At 50.3% G+C, this 20155-nt stretch overlaps 2 protein-coding genes across 7 annotated transcripts in view; one reads left to right on the top strand and one right to left on the bottom strand.

Moving 5' to 3' along the window:
* Positions 1–865: 865 nt before the first annotated feature.
* Positions 866–20155, top strand: part of MFSD13A (major facilitator superfamily domain containing 13A) — a 33663-nt gene continuing 14373 nt past the window's right edge. The window contains exon 1 of the mRNA XM_054832247.1: positions 866–937. The gene's annotated coding sequence lies outside the window, so the exon portion shown is untranslated. The remainder of the gene's footprint in view (positions 938–20155) is intronic.
* C7H10orf95 (chromosome 7 C10orf95 homolog) lies at positions 6921–20070 on the bottom strand. 6 transcript variants are annotated; one of them, XM_054832254.1, is made up of 2 exons: positions 19470–20070; positions 6921–8538 (listed from the first exon to the last, which is right to left on the bottom strand). In XM_054832254.1, the coding sequence occupies exon 2, from the start codon at positions 8473–8475 to the stop codon at positions 7801–7803; it is 675 nt and encodes a 224-aa protein (XP_054688229.1). In that variant the 5' UTR covers positions 8476–8538; positions 19470–20070; the 3' UTR covers positions 6921–7800. The 6 variants fall into 6 exon arrangements, with proteins under 6 accessions (XP_054688229.1, XP_054688227.1, XP_054688228.1 ...); XM_054832252.1 differs by lacking the exon at positions 19470–20070 and adding an exon at positions 18965–19092; XM_054832253.1 differs by lacking the exon at positions 19470–20070 and adding an exon at positions 19035–19092.

Genomic DNA, 20155 nt, shown 5'->3' with positions numbered 1-20155 from the left:
CCGGGGGACCTGACGTCATTTCTGAGCAAAAACAATGGTCGGGCATTCAGCGGCACAGGGGGGGAAAGGACGGGAAGAGGACGCTGGCCAACAGGACCTTACAGAAAAGGAGTCCCACCAGGCACATGTGCTCGCCCCACTAGAGCTGGTGTTAACCAGCAGGGGCTACCTGCCTGGCTATAATGTCCCAGGGGACATCATCTATTGATGTCCCGGGGAGGGCAACCAGCCCCCTGCGGTGCTGACAGGCATGCTGCTGGATTGAACGCTGGCCAGTGCGTTGCCAGGCCCATGGCAGCACCTGCTGCGGGCAGGGCTCTGCGGTCAGAGGACGAACACCGCTCACCACAGGTGTGGAGGTGACCCCAACCCCAGCACTTGCAGAGGCACTATGTTAAAGGAGGAGGTGGATGGGCTTTGGCACGGTGAGGCCAGGATGCGTCTGAGTCCCAGGGGGGGATTTTCACTCCCAAAGGAGGAGGCTGAGCCGGTCTGGCAGCCACTCTTGAGCTTGTGCCAGGGAGGCAGCACTCAGGCACCCCCTCTGCTCGGCTGGGGAGGAAAATCCCCACAACCCAGGAGAGTCATGGGGTGCTGGGCAGCCCAGCATGAGCACAGGGTGCTCCTGGCCATGCCACAGCTTCCAGGGAAATCAGCCCCCTCTCTGGCTTCCGCCCCTTCCCGGGAAGCAGAGCCTGCTGGGGCTCGCGCCAGGGAGGCTGCTGGGGGCCACGGCCCTGGCACGGGGATGCCGGTCGCTCCCTCCCACAGCTTCCCCTTTTCTCAGAAAGCCTGGAAACCAAAGGTGAAAGAAGTGGGTGGAAACTCTGCATGCTGCGGTCCAGGAAGAGAAGTGAGTAATTCAGCTGCAATATTTAACAGTGCCTCCAGCCCCACCGCTCGCAGACCTGCCTCGATGGGAGCCGGAGCTGTCGGGGTGAGTGCTGGGGTCACGCTGCCACTGCGGGAGGGTCTGCATTGGAGCTGGGGGACCGGTGCAGCTGGCGTGGGGTGATTTCTTTGCTGCTGCTCTCCCCAGGGAGCCACAGCCCGGGCACTGTGGAGGGCTGCTCTCCCCGTGCCGAGCCGCGGGGATGTGGTGATGTCTCGTGGCTGATGGCAATGCGCTCGCTCCCGGCTGTGGGAAGCAGGAGAGGAGGTGTCAGACCCTGCGTGTGGGGCACAAGCATCTTTGCTTCTATCCCTGGCTTTTTGGGTAATCTGCAAAACCGGACCCGCTAATATTTTAAAGGGCAGGGGGCGGGAGGCATGTAACTGTTCCTGCAAACTTCCCGGGAAGACAAAGCGAAACACCCTGGATTAACGCTCCAGCCACCATGTCAGCGTGGCGCCAGTGGCTGTGCAACACCCACGCGACTCTGCTGCTTGGCCCTGGGCGCGTCCTGGATAATCAGTAATTCCTGGGTTAATTAGCTGGCAACACCAAAAGGAGGGTGCTGCTGCTCTTTTAGCCACATAAAGTAATAAATTGTTAACTGCCGAGCAGTGGTGGTACCTGGGGGTCCTGGCAAGGCAACCACATCCCCTCCTGGAGCAGCTGCTCGTGCTTTGCCTCTCCCAGGAGCAAGGGAGAGGGGAGCCCTCCAGCCTGCCCCATGCCCCCCACGGGAGGGAGGCAGGGTGAAAGCCAGAAAGGGCTGAATGCGACCAGCAGCTCAGGGCTGAATTGGTGCGATGCTGATCTCCAAGTGGTGGGGTTGGCCTTGCATGAGGATCTGCTTCCCTGTGTCCTCCCATCACCTCCTGACATGGCTTGCTGCCGGGAGATATGCTTGTGCGACCACCTCTGCTGTGCTCTGAGGGCCAGGCCAGGCTGCTCAGCTGTGGGCTTTCGTCTTTGCTGGTAATATTTCCCCCACTCGTTGCAGAGAAGGGAATGGGGGTTTTTCAGGGAAGGCAAAGTGTACCTCAGACAGCACCACGGAGAGGTGGGTGCTGGACCCGTGGGGCTGGGGTGATGCCTCCCTATGGTGGCTCTCACAGCGGCTCAATGCACCCATGGGTGCTGCTGTGGGTCCCCTCCAGGGCCCGGCTGTCCCTGGCACCTGGCTGGCTGTTTTGGATCACTGCTGCCGTGGGGCCTCAGAGCCTCCTGCCCTGGGAGCAGGGGCTGTGAGGGGCTGCAAGGTTAACTCAGCGCAACACAGAAAGCCCCACAGCAGCAGCGTCCTGCTGGGCACCTGCTTGCCTGCAGTGTCTCTTGATTGACCAGCATTTTCAGGCTGAGGCTAGGAGCTTTGCAGAGCTCTCAACTTTTTGGGTCCTGCGCTGGAGCCCGTCTTTTCTCCGTTACCTGCTCCTGGGCATGTCTGTCAGCTCCTACAAGCCATCACCTGGCTGCTGGGATCATCATGGTCTCAAATCCAGACCTCTCCCAGAGGCAGGACAAGCCCAGAACAGTCAGCACCAGAAAGGCATGTGTATCAGATCCGGCATGGGGATGCTGCATGCCCCAAGCCACACAGAGAGGAGGATTTGAGCAGTGCAGAGCCAGGGGAGGCAGATTGCAGTGGGGCTACAAAGCCCCCAGCTGCATGGCAGCAGGTGGGCTGATGCAATCCTCCTGTTGCTCAGCTGGAGATGGGAACAGCAAGGTGCAAAGGCAGAGCCCAGAGGAGACGTGCCTGGCACACACAGCACATAGGAACTTGCATGAAGCCTGTGGGCTTCCCATCACACCTGAGTCAAACTGCCCCCGGTGCCTCTTGGCAATGGGTTGCCCCAACACCTGCAGGCAGGATGCCAAAAGTAGCTTGCTGGAGCTGTCCCTGCCCCATCCTGGGGACGGCAGGGGCACAGGGCATGGTGGGACACATGCCAGGCAGCTGCTGAGCTGTCCCACGTGGCCCCAGCACCCACGTCACCTCCCTGGGGCCACGGAGCGAGGAAAGGGGTTGGTTCCCAGAGCACCATCATGGAGGGCTTGTTTGGGTGGACCCCCATCCTGCTTGCCTGCCTGTCTCCTTGAAACCCTTCCCCTTTCTTTGCAAATCAGCCCACGGAGGAAGATGGGGAGGAAGGCTTTTCCCTCGCCTCCACCTTTCGGTTCCTGAAAGTGGTGGTTGCTCAGAGCGGCCGAGGGCTGAAGGCAAGTGGCCAGCGCTTTGAACAGTAGCTGTCCTTCAACCCTTTGGGGGTAAATGCCTCAGAAAGGAGTTTTATAGCTCAAAAAATGAAGCTCAAAGGCTTTCCATGTGTTTAAGTAGCCAGGGACTGCAAGGCAACCACTCCATGGCATGAGCTGGCCAAGGAGCAGCCCCAAAGCACCCCATCCCTACCAGCCATTGCAGACTGGCAGGTCTGCTCCCACCTGGCTGTAGCATCTCTGGCAGGCTGCCTCCTGCCCCACTCCCTTGCACAGGTGCCTGCCTGCAGAGCGGGAGGAGGAGGACAAGGAGAAGAGGGAGATCACTCCACTTTTCTGAGCTCAGGGTGCTCGGAGGTATTGAAACATCTCTGCCACACTGGTCTGAAAAACAGCACCGTGCACAGCCGGGTCCCTGAGCCGCCACTTTGACCATGACCACCTGCGGTGGGGCAGGGGGAACCTTGGTGTAAGGCTCTGTTTTACCCCACCTCCCTCTGCTGCTGCCCCTCCAGGTAGCTCCTGCAGTACTGCTGCACGTGGTCCCTGGGATATGCCAGGGCTGGGACCCCACAGCTTTTGCAATGGGGCTTGGCTCCCTTGGGATGGTTGTTGGGATGGTGAGTTCACACTGTCCCGGCTGAACTCGGATTCCGTGAGGATGGATTAAAATAGAGCCCCAGGCCAGCTGTTGAGCAATCAAAGTTAGCTTCTCGTGCGACAGTTGCTCTGTGCTTCCCCCATCGAAATCTTTCCCCATGCTCCAAAGTGGTGTGTGTCATTTCCCATCTCTGCTGCTGATCCGCCAGACCCGAGGGCTCCCCTCCTGCACTGCCGGTGTGCAGGCAAAGGGCTGTGACCATCTCCCAGCAGTTACTCCTGCCTGAGCCACCCTGAGCCGCTGTTGTCACAACTGTGTAAAACTATTGCCGAGCCAAAAAAAAAAGCCTCTCCCTGCCTTTCAGCTACCCTGGGTTTGAAAATGAACATCTCCTGCTGAAGGACCGACACCGCCCAAATCTGCCAGCAGCATCAGCACCTCCATAGCTGCTCACTGGGGGTCTCCAAGTGTCCCCTGAGTCTGCCCCTCCACACACGTGAGCTTTGCAGCCCAAACCAGAGGGTGGGGGACACAGGGAACAAAAGGCACATGCATGGTTGTGGGATGCACCAGTATGTCCCAGCTTGGCCCAGACCAAGACCAATCCCTCCCTGGATCTGCTCTCTGAGCTGCATGGAAGAGGCCTTTCACTGTTTCATTTTAAGCTGTAGAATTACCCTCTGTCCCTTCCAGTTGCAAATGGACAGGCTCCCCTGCACCTCGTGGTCCACCCACAGCACCACCTGGTGCACAAGCCACTTCCATCCATCAGCTGGCACATCCCAGTTTAAGGGGTTCCTGCAAGCACTGGTTTCAGTACAAATGGAGCAGAGGGCTGGTGCCTGAGCACACTGGACGGCTCCTGCAGTGCCAAGCATCCCCCCACTGCCCCAGGCATGGCTGTGTCCCATTTTCAGACACACACGCAGAGGAACAGTTTAGACTGAGGGATGTGTTACCGCCCCCACACAGGGCAAACACATAGGTGGGATTTCCAATGCACCTGCAAATACTAGCCCCATCTGGAAGAAATGGTATTTCTCTTACAGCTCCAGCAGGTTTACAGAGCTCAGGGCTGACCCAAAGCTTTGCAGCAGCTCTGAAGGACAGGATAAACACATGGAAGCAGTGGAAAAAAAATAGCAGCCAGCTTGAACAAAGTTTCCTAAGAAAGCTGTGGCTGCGCGTGCTGCTTCTGGGGCAAGAGATGCCAGAGTCCTCTCCTTGCAGCAGCTCCCCGTTGCAGAAATCTGTGTCAGCTCAGTGCCTGCACTGTGTCAGCAACATGATGAGCTCTCTGCTATTTTTCCCCCCCTTGCAGATGGAGATGCAGCCGGCTGGGGCCAGGGGAAGCTGACTCGTACTGGCTGCTTGGCTCTGAGAACTGAATTCCATAGGCGTTAAAGCCTCCAAAAATGCCCTATGGATTCAGTTCTGCAGCTGGGCAGCAAATAAGCCTCGAATCATCAGGAAGAGAGAGCAGCTGTGAGCTGTTTCTGCAAGGAACATACACATTTGCTCCCACACAGAGACCAGAGTAGGGATGGAGGTGAGTTACAGCCACCACAGGAAACCCTGCATTCACAGAGCCGCTCGAGGCAGGGGGCATTTGTGGCAGGCTTTCCTTCAAGGGGAAAAAAAAAGCCCAACTACAACATGTTTTCATCTGTCTGGAAGTGAAATGGCACTTGAGAAAATAAAAATAATACACATTGTCAGAACAACATCCTGGCTGTGCCCAGCAATCTCCTGTTCAGAGTCCAGGCAACAAAACCAAACAAAACTTTGGAGAAGATAAACAGGACAGGTAAAATTAAGGGCTGTGCCTGCTCTCTCTCCCCACAGTCCCCAGCAGAAACAGGTATTTGGACAAAGTTTTTGTGGAGGCAACAGCCTCTTTCCACCCATCCATCATATAGCTCTGGGAGACCTCAGCTGCCTGTCTTGAGTTTTGGGGGACATTTTCCACTATAACACAGTGCAAAACTGCCACCAGGAATTTATCAGCTGGAGGAATGGCATTTAGGATAAATTATGTAAGTCCTGGTAATTTATGTAGCATCTCATCATCACCATAGGGCAAACCCAATGCCCCTGCCCCCCTACCTTGCCTAGAAGAGCTGGTCTGTGTTTGCTCCAGGATCTCACCTAGAGCAGCTCCTTCCCAACACCCCTCCCATGGCAGGTGGCATCCAGCTCTGAAGTCCCAGCTGTAAGGGGTGAGGAAGAAACTCCTTCCAGCATCCCATCAGAGTGCTGCACTGCCCACACAAGTATCTGATCCGCTGCTTGTAGGAGCAGCTGCTGCTGGAAGGACAGGGAGCACACCACCAGAACTGCAGCAAGGCTGCTGCAGAGCAGGACAATGGACATCTAAGTGCACATCTCTACCTGCACAGGATGCCCTGCTTAGCCAAAGAGTCAGGAATTGCTGCATTTTTCCTATACTGGATAACCAAAGGCCACCAGTCATTAGTGGAGGCCTTCTCTGACCCATTCAGTAAGTCCCACAGCCACTGCTTGCAACACAGGCAAGGAGCATCAGCTCAGTCTGAGGTTTCTGCAGCAGTTTTTCTGGTTCAGCCCTCTTGCAGCTTTATGTGGCAGCAGAGTTAACCCATTTCCAAGAAGCTCAGCAGGGAAGGGGAAATCCAGATAGTTGCCAAGACATTCTACCAATTGCTTAAACAAAAACTGTTGCATTAACTTAAAAATCCACTTGCTTTGACTTTATAGCAATTCAGAGCCTCCAAGTTCACCCTCACAGACTCTCTCCTTTGCTATGCAAATGAGGAGCACCCAGTTCCCTCCTGCATTAAGCAGCCTTTCTCCCACATGGCATGTCAGGGGAAGGCTGCAGGGGGACAGAGCAGGTCCCCTTTTTCTCCTGTATGCTCAGAAAGTCCCCGCTGGCCCCCAAGGAGGAAACTGTTAGGCAACAGCCAAACTGGGGCAAGGCAGAGTGCTGCCAAGCAGAGCTAGCAGAATAACCCACCACAGCTAGGCAAGAGCAAGTCTGGGTCTCTGGGAGACCTTGGCTGCCTGCCTTAAGTTTTGGGGGACATTCTCCACTATAACGCAGTGTAAAACAGCCACCAGGAATTTATCAGAAGTCATCCCCAGCTCTGCAAAAAGGTGTCAGATCAGGTCACAAGTTGTTCACAGGAGAGACTGCCGTCAGGTAGCTAAAAACCAGAAATATAAGCATTTGCATTTGGGGTTTTTTATTGTTTATTTATAATCATTTAAAAGGTAGAGAAGTTCACAAGCAAGTCAGATGCAGACCCTCACAACCCTCCAGGTTTCCAGCACAACTCTGAAGTCCACCCTTCCAAGAGACCAAGCTGTGGAAATGCTATGGTTCACACAACTCCAGTAACCTTGCCAGAGAGCCAGCACCTCCAACCAGAGCCAAGTCAGACCCAGAGCAGGGCCTCACACAGCTATTTCCACAAGGACACGTGGCCAGGAGAACTGAGCACCAGCTTACCAAGTGTAAGAATATGGGGACACCAGGATCTTCTGCCAGCGTAGGGAAGTGCTGCATACAGGCATCGCACAGTGATTAAGAGCAATAGTATGGTCATAAACAGCAGTGATAAGATATGCAAATGATTGCTTTTTACAGTGTTCAAGAACCCCTCTCTCCAACACCTGTACTGCCCCCAGCCTGGAGGAAATCCTGCTTTGATCTCCTTAACTGAGTGCCAGGAAAGGAGCCAGCTTTCAGGACCTTCCCTTGGACAGGATAGGAAGAGGCCCCATCTTCTAATCAAGGGCTTCTGTCTGGAAATCCCCCCACCAGACTGTGGCCACTTAACCAAACCAGTGGAAAGTAAACATTCATTTCAAAACTAGGACCAAAGAGCTGATCCAACAGACAGTCAAGTGCCACGTGGTTTCTTCACAGGATGGGCATCATGCATCAAACAGGGTAAAGCTGCCGTAAGCTTGTGGAGGATGTGGAGCAGTTAAAAGCCAATGGGAGTGGTGGAATCCACTGCTTGTGCTATTTGCCAGCTGCACCAAGAACAGCTGCCAACTGGTTCCCACAAGGGCTCTGGAGCATCTGTCCATTGGGCAACTGACTACATCAACGTCTCAGTTTCTTTTTCTTCTTACGGTTCCGGTCCTCACTGCTGTCATCTGCCTCACTGGCACTGGGGGTCACAACCCGCTGAATGACTTTTTTTTCCACTGTATATTCCTGTTCTCCTACCTTGGGGTCTCCCTTGACCAAGAACTCCCCTTTACGGTAGGTTATGGAGACATTGGTTCGTGGGTAGGTGCCATAAACCCTCCTGAGATCATCCTTCACAAATTCTGGGAGGTCTTTCCTTGGTCCAAACACCTTTCCGAGCTTCCCCCATTGAAGCTCCCCTCTCATTGTGAAGCCTTCTGGCCATGTGTCTCGATACTGATCTGACCTCTGGTAAGCAGTGTAGGGGTTGTAGTTTGCATAGGGATTGTACAGAGGGATGGGGACCACAGGAGGGAAGTGCCAGGTGTAATATGGACGGAAATAGGGATTGGATGCACTGTAGAGATGATGATACTCCACCTGACCTCCTGCATAGTCAGGGTAGCTGTTCCGGTCCACCACAAAGGTGATAGGTCGGCTGTAGAAGTTGTGCATATGGATGGGAGGGAACATCATGGAGTTGGTTGCGTCTTCTGCTCTCCCAGCCCGCAGCAGTGGGTAGGCGTAAGCAGAAGGTGGGATCACGGTTGGGTAATACTCCCGTGGCACAAAGCCAGACTGGTACATTGTACAGGAGCTGGGGTTTTACACAGGGGACATTTCTCCAGAGCAGTTGCTGAGTCTCAAAAGCTGTGAGGACAGGAGGGGAAGAGAAACAATTTACATTGATTAATTAGTTGGTATGCTTACAGTGCTAGGTCTATCTCCTTATTCAGCCTGGTTCTGGAATGTATATAACCAAAGGAGCTACCCACATCTGCAGCTTGCAGGGGCAGTTACATACCAAGCACAAGCAAAACCCCATTGCCAGCAACTACCTGTTAGCTGCTCAACAAGACCCATCCTTTAACCCACCCAGATCTCAGAGTTATGAGGATGGGAACAAACTGGCATAAAACCCACAGAGGGCAGAAAAGATGGCCTGATATCCTCATGACATGGCTCTGCACTGCTGGGAGGCATCAAAACAGACTGCAAGAAACTAAAGACCCTTGAGCAGGCATAAAAATGGGGAAGGCAAACACAAATGAAAGAAGTCCAAAAATAAAGAAAACAGGCAGAGAGAGGAAAGAGGATACAGCCCAGCCCTGCTGCAATTGTTTTAGCTACCATCCTGCCCAGACAAGGGAATCAAGTAAAATAGTCTTCAACTGTCCTTGACTCTCTCCCCATCCTCCCAAAGCCCCGCTTGTATTCTGATAAGCAAACAAAAGCTATGCCAACCGTTTGTTTCTGGAGCAAAATTCAGACGCATCTACACGTCCTCTGTCAAGTTCCCATGTAAAGGCATCTTCATTTTGGTCTCACTAGTTACCAGTCACATTCAAGTGTGCATTTAGCTTGAGCAACTCTGACTCCCGGCTGAACTTGTTCCTAGCCTGCCCTCACCAGACAAGCCAAGAACCCTCCAGGGCATTAAGCAATGTCCTCCTGTGACTCATTAGCTTCTCCCCAAGGGCAGGAAGGAAAGCTGTATATAGCATGGGGGGTGGGGTGGGGGGGGGGTGTTTGTTGTTGTTGTTTTGCTTTTTGTTGTTGGTTTTGTTTTTTAAGTTTGCTACCAGAGGAGACAGGGAAAGACCATGTACAAAACTCAAGGCAGCCAGTTCCACACACCCCCCCTCCAAGTTCAGATCCTGTAGGCTCTTTTTGCTTCAGTCTTAACTACAGATTTGCCCCTCTCATTAGCTGTTGACCAGGAAGGCAAGATTAAACTCATCCCTCAGTCCAGTGCTCTGCTACAGCCTAACAGAAGTTTGGCAGTCCTCTAGGAACCTGCCCACCACAAGCAATGCCAGGTACTACATAATGCAGGTTTTTCTTTTTTCCAGCCAGCACAAGTTGTTCCTGTCCCTTGAGGTTTGTAATCTGCACTAGCTCAAGCCTGCTTTTGCCATGGGTGCAGAGCTAGAAGTCTGCCCCTGCTCAGGGGAACAGCAGTAGAGTATTTAGACAAGGCTAAGCAGTACCCTTAAATAAGACTTGCAGCTTAGGAGTCAAAGTCCATCATGACCATCACCTCCCCAGACAGGAGAAAAAAAAAAGTTCAGCCTGCTTCATTAAAGCCCTTACAGAGAACAGCCCAAACAGCTTCGAGCAAAATAAAGCTCAAAACAGCTTTGACAGAGGTCTCCACAGCTCACTAGCAGGTGTTGGGGAGGAGGAGAGCAGGCACTGCACTGCTTGCTGCATTTAGCCCAGCTTACAACAGAGCATAGCTCAGGCACCTAGCAGGCAAGGACAGGGCTGGATGCCCCTCTGTGCTTGAGGGCTCTTGAAAGTCTCTTCTCAAGTTTGTCTGACCACTTTGAAGAGGTTTAGAGCTGAGCCTCCTGCAGCCTGTCTGAGCACACTTACTCTCCTTTCAATAAAGGTCTAACAATTAGCTACTTTCCAAACACATTGCCTAACTTATCCAGAACCACTACAAAAATCCAGAGGGCTATTGTGTGTCAATGGCAGCATGAGGTAGGTAAATGGAATAAGTGATCTCCTCTTAAAAAACCAGTCTCAGTATCTCTTTTAATCCAGTTCAGCCCTGCACCCCTACTGAGAGCCACAGGATCACTTCCATAGATCCATCATCTGCAGGGAGACCACACAGTTCTCACATGCATTGAGTGAAACAAAGCAAGCCCAGCTTACCGTCCTACTGGAACAGCGTGCTGCTTCTTGCCAGTTTGGGACAGCCCTGGGGAAGCTGTTATGTCAGACAGTTGATGACCAGCTCTTACTCAGAAAAACTACAGATGTGACCATTGACCATCCACTGCAGCACCCTGCCTTTTGGCTGGCAGTATCAGTGCTCCTGATCCTTCCTGGCAGCTGGGGAAGAAGGGGTAACAGGCTAAGTCACTCATGTTGTAGCACTAAGGCAGCTGCAGCACAAGTATTAATTGCTTTGATTTTGCACTGGAAAAAAGATAAGGGGAACAAGCTAGTGGCTCAGCCAGGCAGGGTGGCACAAAAGAGGAAGCAAACTGAAGAAATAAGAGGGAGAAGGAGATGACAATTAAGCAGGGCTGGGAGCACCCCAAGGCAGCATTGTCACATGCCTGACCACAGAAGTGAAGGCATTTCCCTGGAAGCAGATCACCAGAGAGAAGGGTGTTGACAGCCAACACAGCATAGACAATACTTCACAGCCCTGGAGGAAGTTTGCAAATCCATCAGAGCAAGCCTTGGCTCAGTTGCCAGGGCTCTGGCTGGCTTTGATTTTCCTGGTCTCCACTGCACAGCTGCTTGGCACTGCCCAGTCCCTGCCTGCTCCCCAGCACAGAGCTCTCCCCCTGTGCCTAAGCACCAGAGCTCTCAGGATTGCTCTGACAGGCTTACCTCTGCAAGCACTGGGGCCCAAATCTCCACCCCGGCTTGCAGGCACGGCCCTGCTCTGAATCACAAGGTGTGCTGCAGGAAGCACAAGACCCCTGTCCTGCTCCTCCAGAGCTGCAGCCTACTGCTCCCAGCATGGTCTACCCCATTACAGCAGTTTCTGTTTTCATCTTGACCTTCAGGCTGCCTCAGCTTCCAGAGGCAGGTTTTGGGAGACCACAGCTGGAGCAAAGCCCTGCTAGACTCTGTAGGGCTGAGCTACAGCATGACAAATCCATGTGAACAGGAGGCAAGAGGGCTTTGATAGCACCAGTACCAGCCTGCCTGACCCTGTCCCAGGAGGTGAGAGCAGGCAGTGCTTCAGGGAAAACAGGGTTTGCCAGAAGGGTAATCTTTTGTTAGATCATCTGATGGCCAGAAGGCATCAAAACCCAGATGCTTAAAACCAACCCCCAAACACCAGCATTACCTAGTGGTAGCCCTTGAGGAAAGGATCCAGCCCTCAGTCTCTTCTCCCCTTCTTCACCTGCTCCTACTTCTCTTGTTTCTCCAGTGCCAGCAGCCAGAGGCTGCCCTGGCTTTGGAAGTGAACATCCAAGAGCCTCCAGCTGTTCAGAAACAACTGTAGGACCAGAAGGACAGAGGGGATCCTGGCTGACCTGTCTCTTCAGGCTACCATCCACTTCCTTCCCTCACTCCAATTCCAAGCTCTGTTATGCCCTGGGAAGAATCACCACATCCATTGTCTGGCACCTGGATGTCCCAAGCAGGAAAGGGTAAAACTGTCCTTAAAGCTTAAACTGAGCTCTGCTGAATGCCTCTGTCTTCCTGAGAGCCACTGACAGCCATCAATATCCACCAGCTCCTTGGTGGCCTAGACTGAAAGGGTAGATGGGCAGATACCATGCTGTGCCTGGGAGCCAAGCCTCCCCAACCAGGGCTCTGGGAGCTGTGGTTGCCAGCAGGGAGCAACAAGGGACCAACCTAGTAAGAAAGGCCACAGCAAGAGACAAGGCAGCCTCTCCCTACAAGCCTTTCCAGCAGTTTTGGCCTTGCTGGAAAAGGGTTCAGCCCCACTTGGCTGGAGCTGAATGAGAAGCCAGGCACAGAGGAAGAGACAAAAATGCTAAGGTCACAGCCAGCTGAAACAAGATCATCTCTGCTTGGTGAGAACATGACACCTCAGACTCTTCCTGGGCTTGCCAGAGCTGACTCCAGCAATTCCCTCACCCACTGCTCTGCCATCTGGCAGGGCCTTTGCCTCCTCACACATCTTGGTGCAGGTCAAGACGACTGTCACCACAGCTCCCAAAATACTTAATCTGCCAAGCAAAGCATGCTTCAGTGCCAGCCAACCCAGACAGAGTAGCTATGGAGCAATCAAGCAATGTTTGCAATACAAAACAAGAGAGTACACTTGATAGCTCAAGTACAGAGCAGATTCTGTTTCACCACTCTATTATGCAGTTACTACAGGTGATGAATCCACCACTACTTAATACAGAAACAGCCAAGGCCAGTAAGGCTGTTTAGTGTCTAAAGCAGCAGAAATTACTTCCTCGTAATTACAGAAGAACATGGTTTTGCTGGACAAATGTCAGGGCAGGAGAGTTTTACTGTCACCCCAGCTAGCTTTGAATTTGGGGAGCTTTCTCTTTAGGTAGTCATGGAGCGCAAAACCCACTGAGCTCCAGAAAGCATGAGAAGGCATAAATATTCAGGTCCATGCCAGACTGCACAGTCTCTAGGAGAGATTAAAGTGAGCCTCACTAGGCAGACCAACATATGAGGTGTGACACAGTACCCAACATGTGAAACTTCATACAAATCTCACATGTCTGGAGAGATTGGTTTCACCAAGTCTTTTGTCCACCTGAAGCAGCAACCAAAGTTAGCTGGGGTTCTCAGGTCAGGTTAGCAGTTTTAACTGGTTATTTAGATGCTTCTTTGGGGAGCATACCAAAAAGGAAATACAGCTCTAGAGAGGTTCAGCCCAAAGGGGAGGACATGGCCATCTATTTTACTCTAATGATTCTTTCCTCATGCCATTGCCCTGTGATCAGCTTCTAAAAAGAACAGGGTGGAACTAGATGATCTTTAAGGTCCCCTCCAACCCAAACGATTCTACAATTCTATGATCCCACCTCACTACCTTTTCTTCTCCACTATCATCCAAACTTTCAGACTCTTCTTTCTGGCTTTCTTCCTGCCCTGTTGTTCTCCTCACCCTACAAAACCCATAGATCTATTGCCATTGCTCTGTAGCAACTCCCAAGGGTACAGTGATGAATACTGCAAAGCAGTATGTTCCCCTAACCAAGGGGATGAAGAAGTCATGAGTTACTTCCAGTTAGTTTCCCGATTTTGAGCAGACTCCGCAAAATTGTTGCCATCTGACAAAGCCTTGGCAAGCACCTCCCTTGGAAAAAAATCAACCCAAAATTTCAAGGAACATTCTAGAAGTGAGAGGTTAAACCCAAACTTAAGGTTTGTCCTCCACAGCTCTGCTATCAGACCCACACACTTATCCAGCATCCTAGTAGCTGGAGACAGTGCATAGGAGAGAATTACAACAAATAAGGTGGCTTCTTGTTTTGTTTTTTTTTTCCCTCCTTTTTACTTATCAGTTCCATTCTCCCTATTGCCAACATAAGATCATGCTCTGCTCAGGTCTCTGAAGACAGACTTACCCAGGAGAAGACTCCCAAGTACAACACAATAGCTTTGCTCCTCCATCACCAGTACTGATCTTTAGGACACAGGCACTTGGCTGCCTTCTTAAAGAGGATGCTGTCACTCAACCAGACTTGCCTGGCAGCAACACAGGAATTCAAGGAAAGTGCAATAGCTTGTTACAAGCTGGATCCTTACAGGCCTTAATCTTCATTTAGGGGAGCACATTCCCACACCAGTGCTGCTTAATCATGGAAGCACTTTTGGATTTTGCCCCTGTACCACCACCACCCCCCCCCCCCCAAGGTGAAACAGAACACAGGTTTTTGCTGCACTCTCCAAGAGAAAAGCAAACCCACACTGTCCCAGCAAAGCACTCTAAGGAATCTTAAATACTTCCACAGGGTTACTACATCATGCTAGTGCAAGGTGCCACAATGCAGTAGTTGATTAACAGCAGTACAAACCAGGGCTGGAGAGAACAGGTCTTGCCTCCCATTTGCAAGGCAAAGCCCAGGAGAGCCCAAGGGGAGGGCCGACTTCTTGGAAGAGACAAAATCTCATAGCATCTAGAAAGGGAAAAAGATTCTTGTGTGTGGGCTGAAACGGAGTAGGGCCATCTCTGTCCCTCTCCTGCTCACACACTGCACCCCTGTGGCCTCTCCAGTGACACAGAGCACAGCAGCCTGCCAGCTCCCATGCTCATGCTGCACAGCAGGCCAGCTCAGGAGGAGCTCTCTGCTTCAGACTTGTACCCCCAAGTGCCACCATGGTCACAGATTTCTGCGTGCAATTCATCTTCCATAGAGCCACAGTGCATGTAGCAATACCTGCTACCTGTAGGCACTGCTGGCACTGCATACCAGGAACTGGACCACTATTACACACCAGCATCTCCTCATGCTGATCCTCTCAGATATTTCTAGACAGAAAGTTTGGCAAGGGAGGAGAACACACAGCCTCTGCTTCTCAGAAAAGGGATGAGGCTGTTTGCCATGCTGCCTTGTGCTGCCTAGTATCAACATGTAAAGGAAGATAACTGATACTGAAAGCAGCTTGAGAACAGCCCACGAGATAAAAAAAGGTTTTGCAGAGAAGAGCAGGTACTTTGAATGAAAGATTAATGATTCCACAAAGAGGGGTAAAGCTACAAGGTGGAAAGGGTTTGAGATAGATTAGAAGTATGACACATGACTAGTAGAAACATAAGAAACTCACTAATCCAGTTTTGTACATTTGTGCTAAAAGGAGCTATTTTTGTGAGATCAAAGAAAGCAGCAGCACAGGGCAGCAGACAGATGGAGGTAGCTGGGCCCCCACCAGGCACAGAGCTGGTCAGGAGCAGCAGCTGAGGGGTGACACCCTCACCTTGGCAGCAGGTCAAGCAGCCCAGGTTTCCAGACTGGACCAATTCCTTCACCTGCTCATCTCCAAACTGAACAAAAGTTTAGGAGCCTGGAGCAGCCCTTACCAGCAGGGCACCAGTCTGTAGGCTTTGTAGAGTGCAAAAAATGCTGGTCCACAAGGCTCTTCAGCCAGGAAGAAGCACAGTTGCTCCTCTGGCACACTGAATGGTACAGCTGGTACCAGAGGAAGGTCTGCAAGCAGCCTCATTGCCTTCCCTCCCCAAACCACTCACCCAGTCCAAGGAACTTCCCCAACAATGCTGAGATCTGACCCAGCCTCCCCCACACCACAGGGGGTACCTTTCCATCAGTAAACTACTTTACTGTCCAAATTCTTACAGTTGCCCAAGCCAAATGAAAAGATACCATCAGCACAGCTGATACCAAACCTCCTTTGGGGATGGACAGCCATCCCTCTCCTTTTGGGAGGACCTCAGACACACCAACTCCCTCTCCAGGGAGCAAGTTGCCACCCTGCCAAGAGAACATTCACACAACACTTACGGCACTTGATGCTCCCCTCCAAGAGGTGGGCTCAGAACCACTCCCAGCTCTCACCCCCTTCAGCTCAACCAAGAGGGAGGATTTCAGTTCTGAAGCCAGAAGAGCCCAGTCCTCATCCTGCTACCTCTGAACTCTGCTGTTACTAGCACACCGCAAAGAGCTCCAGCTGGCACCAGTAACTACAGAAATAGCAGTTAATGTGTATTACAGTCAGTCACCCCTTACACAGGCCCTTTGAAGGAGTAGATTTGTTTCAGCTATTCAAAGCAGCATTCCCAGAAAACACTGCAATCTAGTATGGGTCTGGCACTTATTTCTGAGGTCTGTGCAAAGCCCAGACTCTGTATGAGGTCACAACACCAGGAAAAGCCCTAGTCATTGCAGAGCAAGTCTTTACTTGACTCTGATGATCTAAAAACCACCCCCTTGCATAACTCTGCTCAAATAGCGGTGAAAATGCTACTTGCTGCTGACAGAGATGTCTGGAGCCACCACCCCTCCTACTCTCACTGCAGCTGCTGGATAACACAACAGGTCTGAAACAGCTGCACTGCCAAGAATAAAACATGGTCAGTGTGACCACAGGGTCACTGCATCAGCAGGCAGGGCTCTGGAAACCACCCCTGCATGCTGCCAGGGTGATCCTGACACCATCACTCCTTCAACCTCACCCTGGGTAGAGATGTCTGCTGCACCAAGGTCTAGCTTTTGGACACACTCCAAGCTTTCTCGACATATCCTCTGTTTGGCATAGCTTAACTTCTGTGTTATTAAAGCTCCCACCATTCTCATCTTCCTAGTAATCACTACCATTCCATCAGAAGTCTTCCTCACCTGAGGTTCAAATCTGTGCTCTGTGTCTCCAGTTGGTCCTGCCAGAAGCTGCCACCTTTTTCTGATTTAAACACTTTCCAAGACACAGCAGTGTATCTAGACACTACTTTTTGCTTTAATCAAGCATATTTTAATCTGCATTTCATAGTGTTCACAGTCCAAATGATCCCCTCCATGTTAGGACACAGCCTGCACAAACAGACCCCCTCCTCCTCTCACTCAGCAGTTCATCTGATATCCATCATCTCCATCCATGCACTCTCTTCTTCAAAGACAGGATATCAGTATCACTTAGTTCAAGCTTCCAAAATAGGACAAGCCCCCAGCTGTTACTTCTGCCCAGCTATTCTCCTTCAGATTGCAGTCTTGAGACAACTGACTCAGGAGACTAACTTTTATCAATTGCACCAGTAGATCAATATCTCATTAACACACCACTAATATCACATCTTTCATCATTTTGCACACAACTACAAAGCTACTAATCAAGTCTTATGAACCCCACACAACTGCTATTGAGTTACAGGTCTGTCACCCTTCCCTTCCACGCCACACAGTACGAGGGTGCAAGCGTAGCCCTCTTCACTCTGCCCTCCCTCACCCAGTCTTTCCAACATAGACCTGATAGAGAGTTCAGCAAGTTGTCCAAAGAACACCAATCCAGCATCCCAGTTGGGTTTGGGTCCTCAGGTTTCACTACCATCTGCAGTTATCTCCTCCAGTCAGCTGATCCCACCTTCCTTCATCTCATTTTATACCTTCTTCTCTGTTTCTATCATTTCAGGATCCACTTTTCTGCCACATTCATGCCTTCCTTCTTCCAGCCAGTCTCCTCCCAAATAGACAATCCACCCCTCATTACTTCTTCCCCATTGGTCCCAGTTTTGCTACACCCGTAACAAAGTCTGGCATTTCCGATATCGTTACTTCGACAATCTCAGATTTACATGGTATTACTGATATGGTATGAGTGGCCTTGCAAGGTTCTACCCTGCAAGAGTTGCTTCAGACACCTCTATAATTATCTGGTTCCTCCTGGTTACATGTTTACTTTTCACACTCCAAGTCAAATAATTCTGTTTTGGCCTTCAGTCCTCTGCCTCGCTCCAGTTACCTACAGGTACTTATCTCACACACAGGCAGTTTGCATAGCAGAGCAAGATATTTTGCACACTTGTTTTTGTGCTTTCACAGCATCCCGCTCCCTCAGCTGCCTGATTACAAGTCTCTGCCCTTGAAACATTCTTGGGAGAGTCTCCTGGTGCCCTGCAAAGGCCTTAGCTAGTTACACAGCATGGTTCTCCAAAGGGGCTTCACATTGACAGTGCATTTCTTCTAACTGTTAACACACGCTAGCGTCCAATGTCACGCCAGCCATTTGCATTTTAACTACTTGTGCTTTCAGTACACTTGGATCCCATTCCTGTGCATCCTGCATTGAGGGCATGTGGTTTAGGAGCAAGGAAGGTGTAACTTCTTATGCACTTGAACTAGATCTTCCCATGGGATTGGCACCACAAAAGGTGGGACAGGGCAGGAAACAGATTATCCAGACTTTGGGGGGTGTATTACATATAATCTCTTTAGCATATAAAAATACCTTCTGTTACAACAGCAACACACACTGTATTTCTAACTTAAGTTCAAACATCTGAGCTAGAATTACCCATGGCAGTACCACTCTTATTGCATCCCCCAAGGCAAACAGCTGCAGTGTCTGCTGATCTACAACTCTGTAATATGTTTTTAAAAAAAAAAAAAAAACAAATACCTTCTGTTATGGTCTTTAGACAATACAGAACATAGCTCACAAGTAACATTATTGATTTTTTTAATGGGAATCAAAAGGCAGTCTTGTATTTCCAAGAACACAATCACTCAGAGAAGCCCTTCTATGTCATTTTTTCCAAACTAAAGTGTTTAAAGCCTATCATCACATAACAATAACAATTTACATTAGTATCTTTCACAAGCAGAAGATGCTAAGAAAGTTACAGGCTAGAGTGCTGGCATGAATCAATACCCCAACTGAGTTATACTACTATACACGGACTTGCATCTACAAGATAAAAGAGCAGATGTGCCAGGATGAAAGAGACATAGCCTCTAGAGGAATTTAAGCATTTATGTTTTCAAAGAGCCAAGCAAAGTGCAGAATATCCCAGTTGTATGCTACTACTACAAACATTTAAACTAGTACTAGTACTGTTTTAGCCATTGTAACTGGTAAAACATTGCAACATAGACAAGTTTTTAGTCATAAGTGCAGAAAAGAGACAGACATTTGTTGGGGTATGTGTACTCACATCCTGAAAAAACCCATCCAAGATGATACCTTCACTTAACTGAGGAGCAAGAAACAGTAGGGTACACAACCTGATCTTAAGAAAGCAGCTTGCTTTCTGCACTCTCTTTTCACCAACATACTTTAATGACACACACAAAGCCAGGAGATACACTAAGATATCACATCACACCTTACAGAAGCTTTCCTATAGTAACCAGGGCTGCAATACCTGCCTGAACATGCCCTTGTAGCTAAGGAAAGCAACAGGGAGCTCATTCCTTCAGCAGTTACATTACATACTCAGATGGGGAGCTTTAAGCCTAGCTGCCTACAGACAAAACTACTAAAGTTAATACAAGGTACATGCCTTAGCTAGTGAGATACCTTACAGGAGAAAAGAAAGCCAAACAAAAAGCCTTGAACATAAAAACTCAGGCATAGTAAGGACAGAGGTCACAGGTAAAGGAACAGCTGAAGTCAGCACATGAAGCCAGTACAAAAAAAAAAACCTCAAAAGCACTCACCAAAACTTCAGGTTCTTCCTCAAAGCAGCAAACCACTATTAGCAACACTCAAAGGAGAGCTGCAAATTTTAAAGTAACAGACTGAAGAGTATGGGAAAGAGTTCACCACTCAATGCTTGGAAATAAGCCCTACTTTTCCTTTGCTCTACCTGCCCCCCAAGCTTTTTACTCATACTTACCTACCACCAACTAAGCTGGTATTTATACTCACTGCTCATCCAGTAGGTTGTAATTAAGTAAGAAGCCATACAAATGGCTCCCATCAGCACTACCTTATTGTAAGCACCTGCACTGTCATGGGCCCTTGCAGATACAAATCCCCACGCAGGTGTAAAAAGGGGGGACTTGGTCTGCAAGGTCAGCTCGTCGTTGCTCAGCACAACTGCTGCATTAAGGCTTAATGCCTTGCTCTGCTGCAGGCGATCTCCGTAGCTGAAGCTAAATACCTACAAATTGCTCTTTAATTACAAAAATCTGTTGACTGCAATTAATTGCCTGGTTTCTATGAATTTATAAAAATGACCTGTTTTGGAAACTGCTAGTAAGCGTAACACACAAAAACGTTGGGAAGTAATAGGATGCAATGATACTTTTCTGAACGCAGCAATTAGGCTTTTGTCTCAATTTCCCCTGGTGAAATTTGTGAGTGGTTGGACAGGAGCAACTGTTGCGGTGCAAGGTGGAAC

This window comes from Grus americana, chromosome 7 (assembly GCF_028858705.1).
Source record: "Grus americana isolate bGruAme1 chromosome 7, bGruAme1.mat, whole genome shotgun sequence".
Classification (NCBI taxonomy): Eukaryota; Metazoa; Chordata; class Aves; order Gruiformes; family Gruidae; genus Grus; species Grus americana.
The sequence above is the reverse complement of the archived record's forward strand: the minus strand, read 5'-3'. Positions and strand labels throughout refer to the sequence as shown.

Bases quoted from the DNA above. Each gene is read 5' to 3' on its own strand.
- C7H10orf95 (XM_054832254.1), bottom strand. From the start codon at position 8,475: ATGTACCAGTCTGGCTTTGTGCCACGGGAGTATTACCCAACCGTGATC.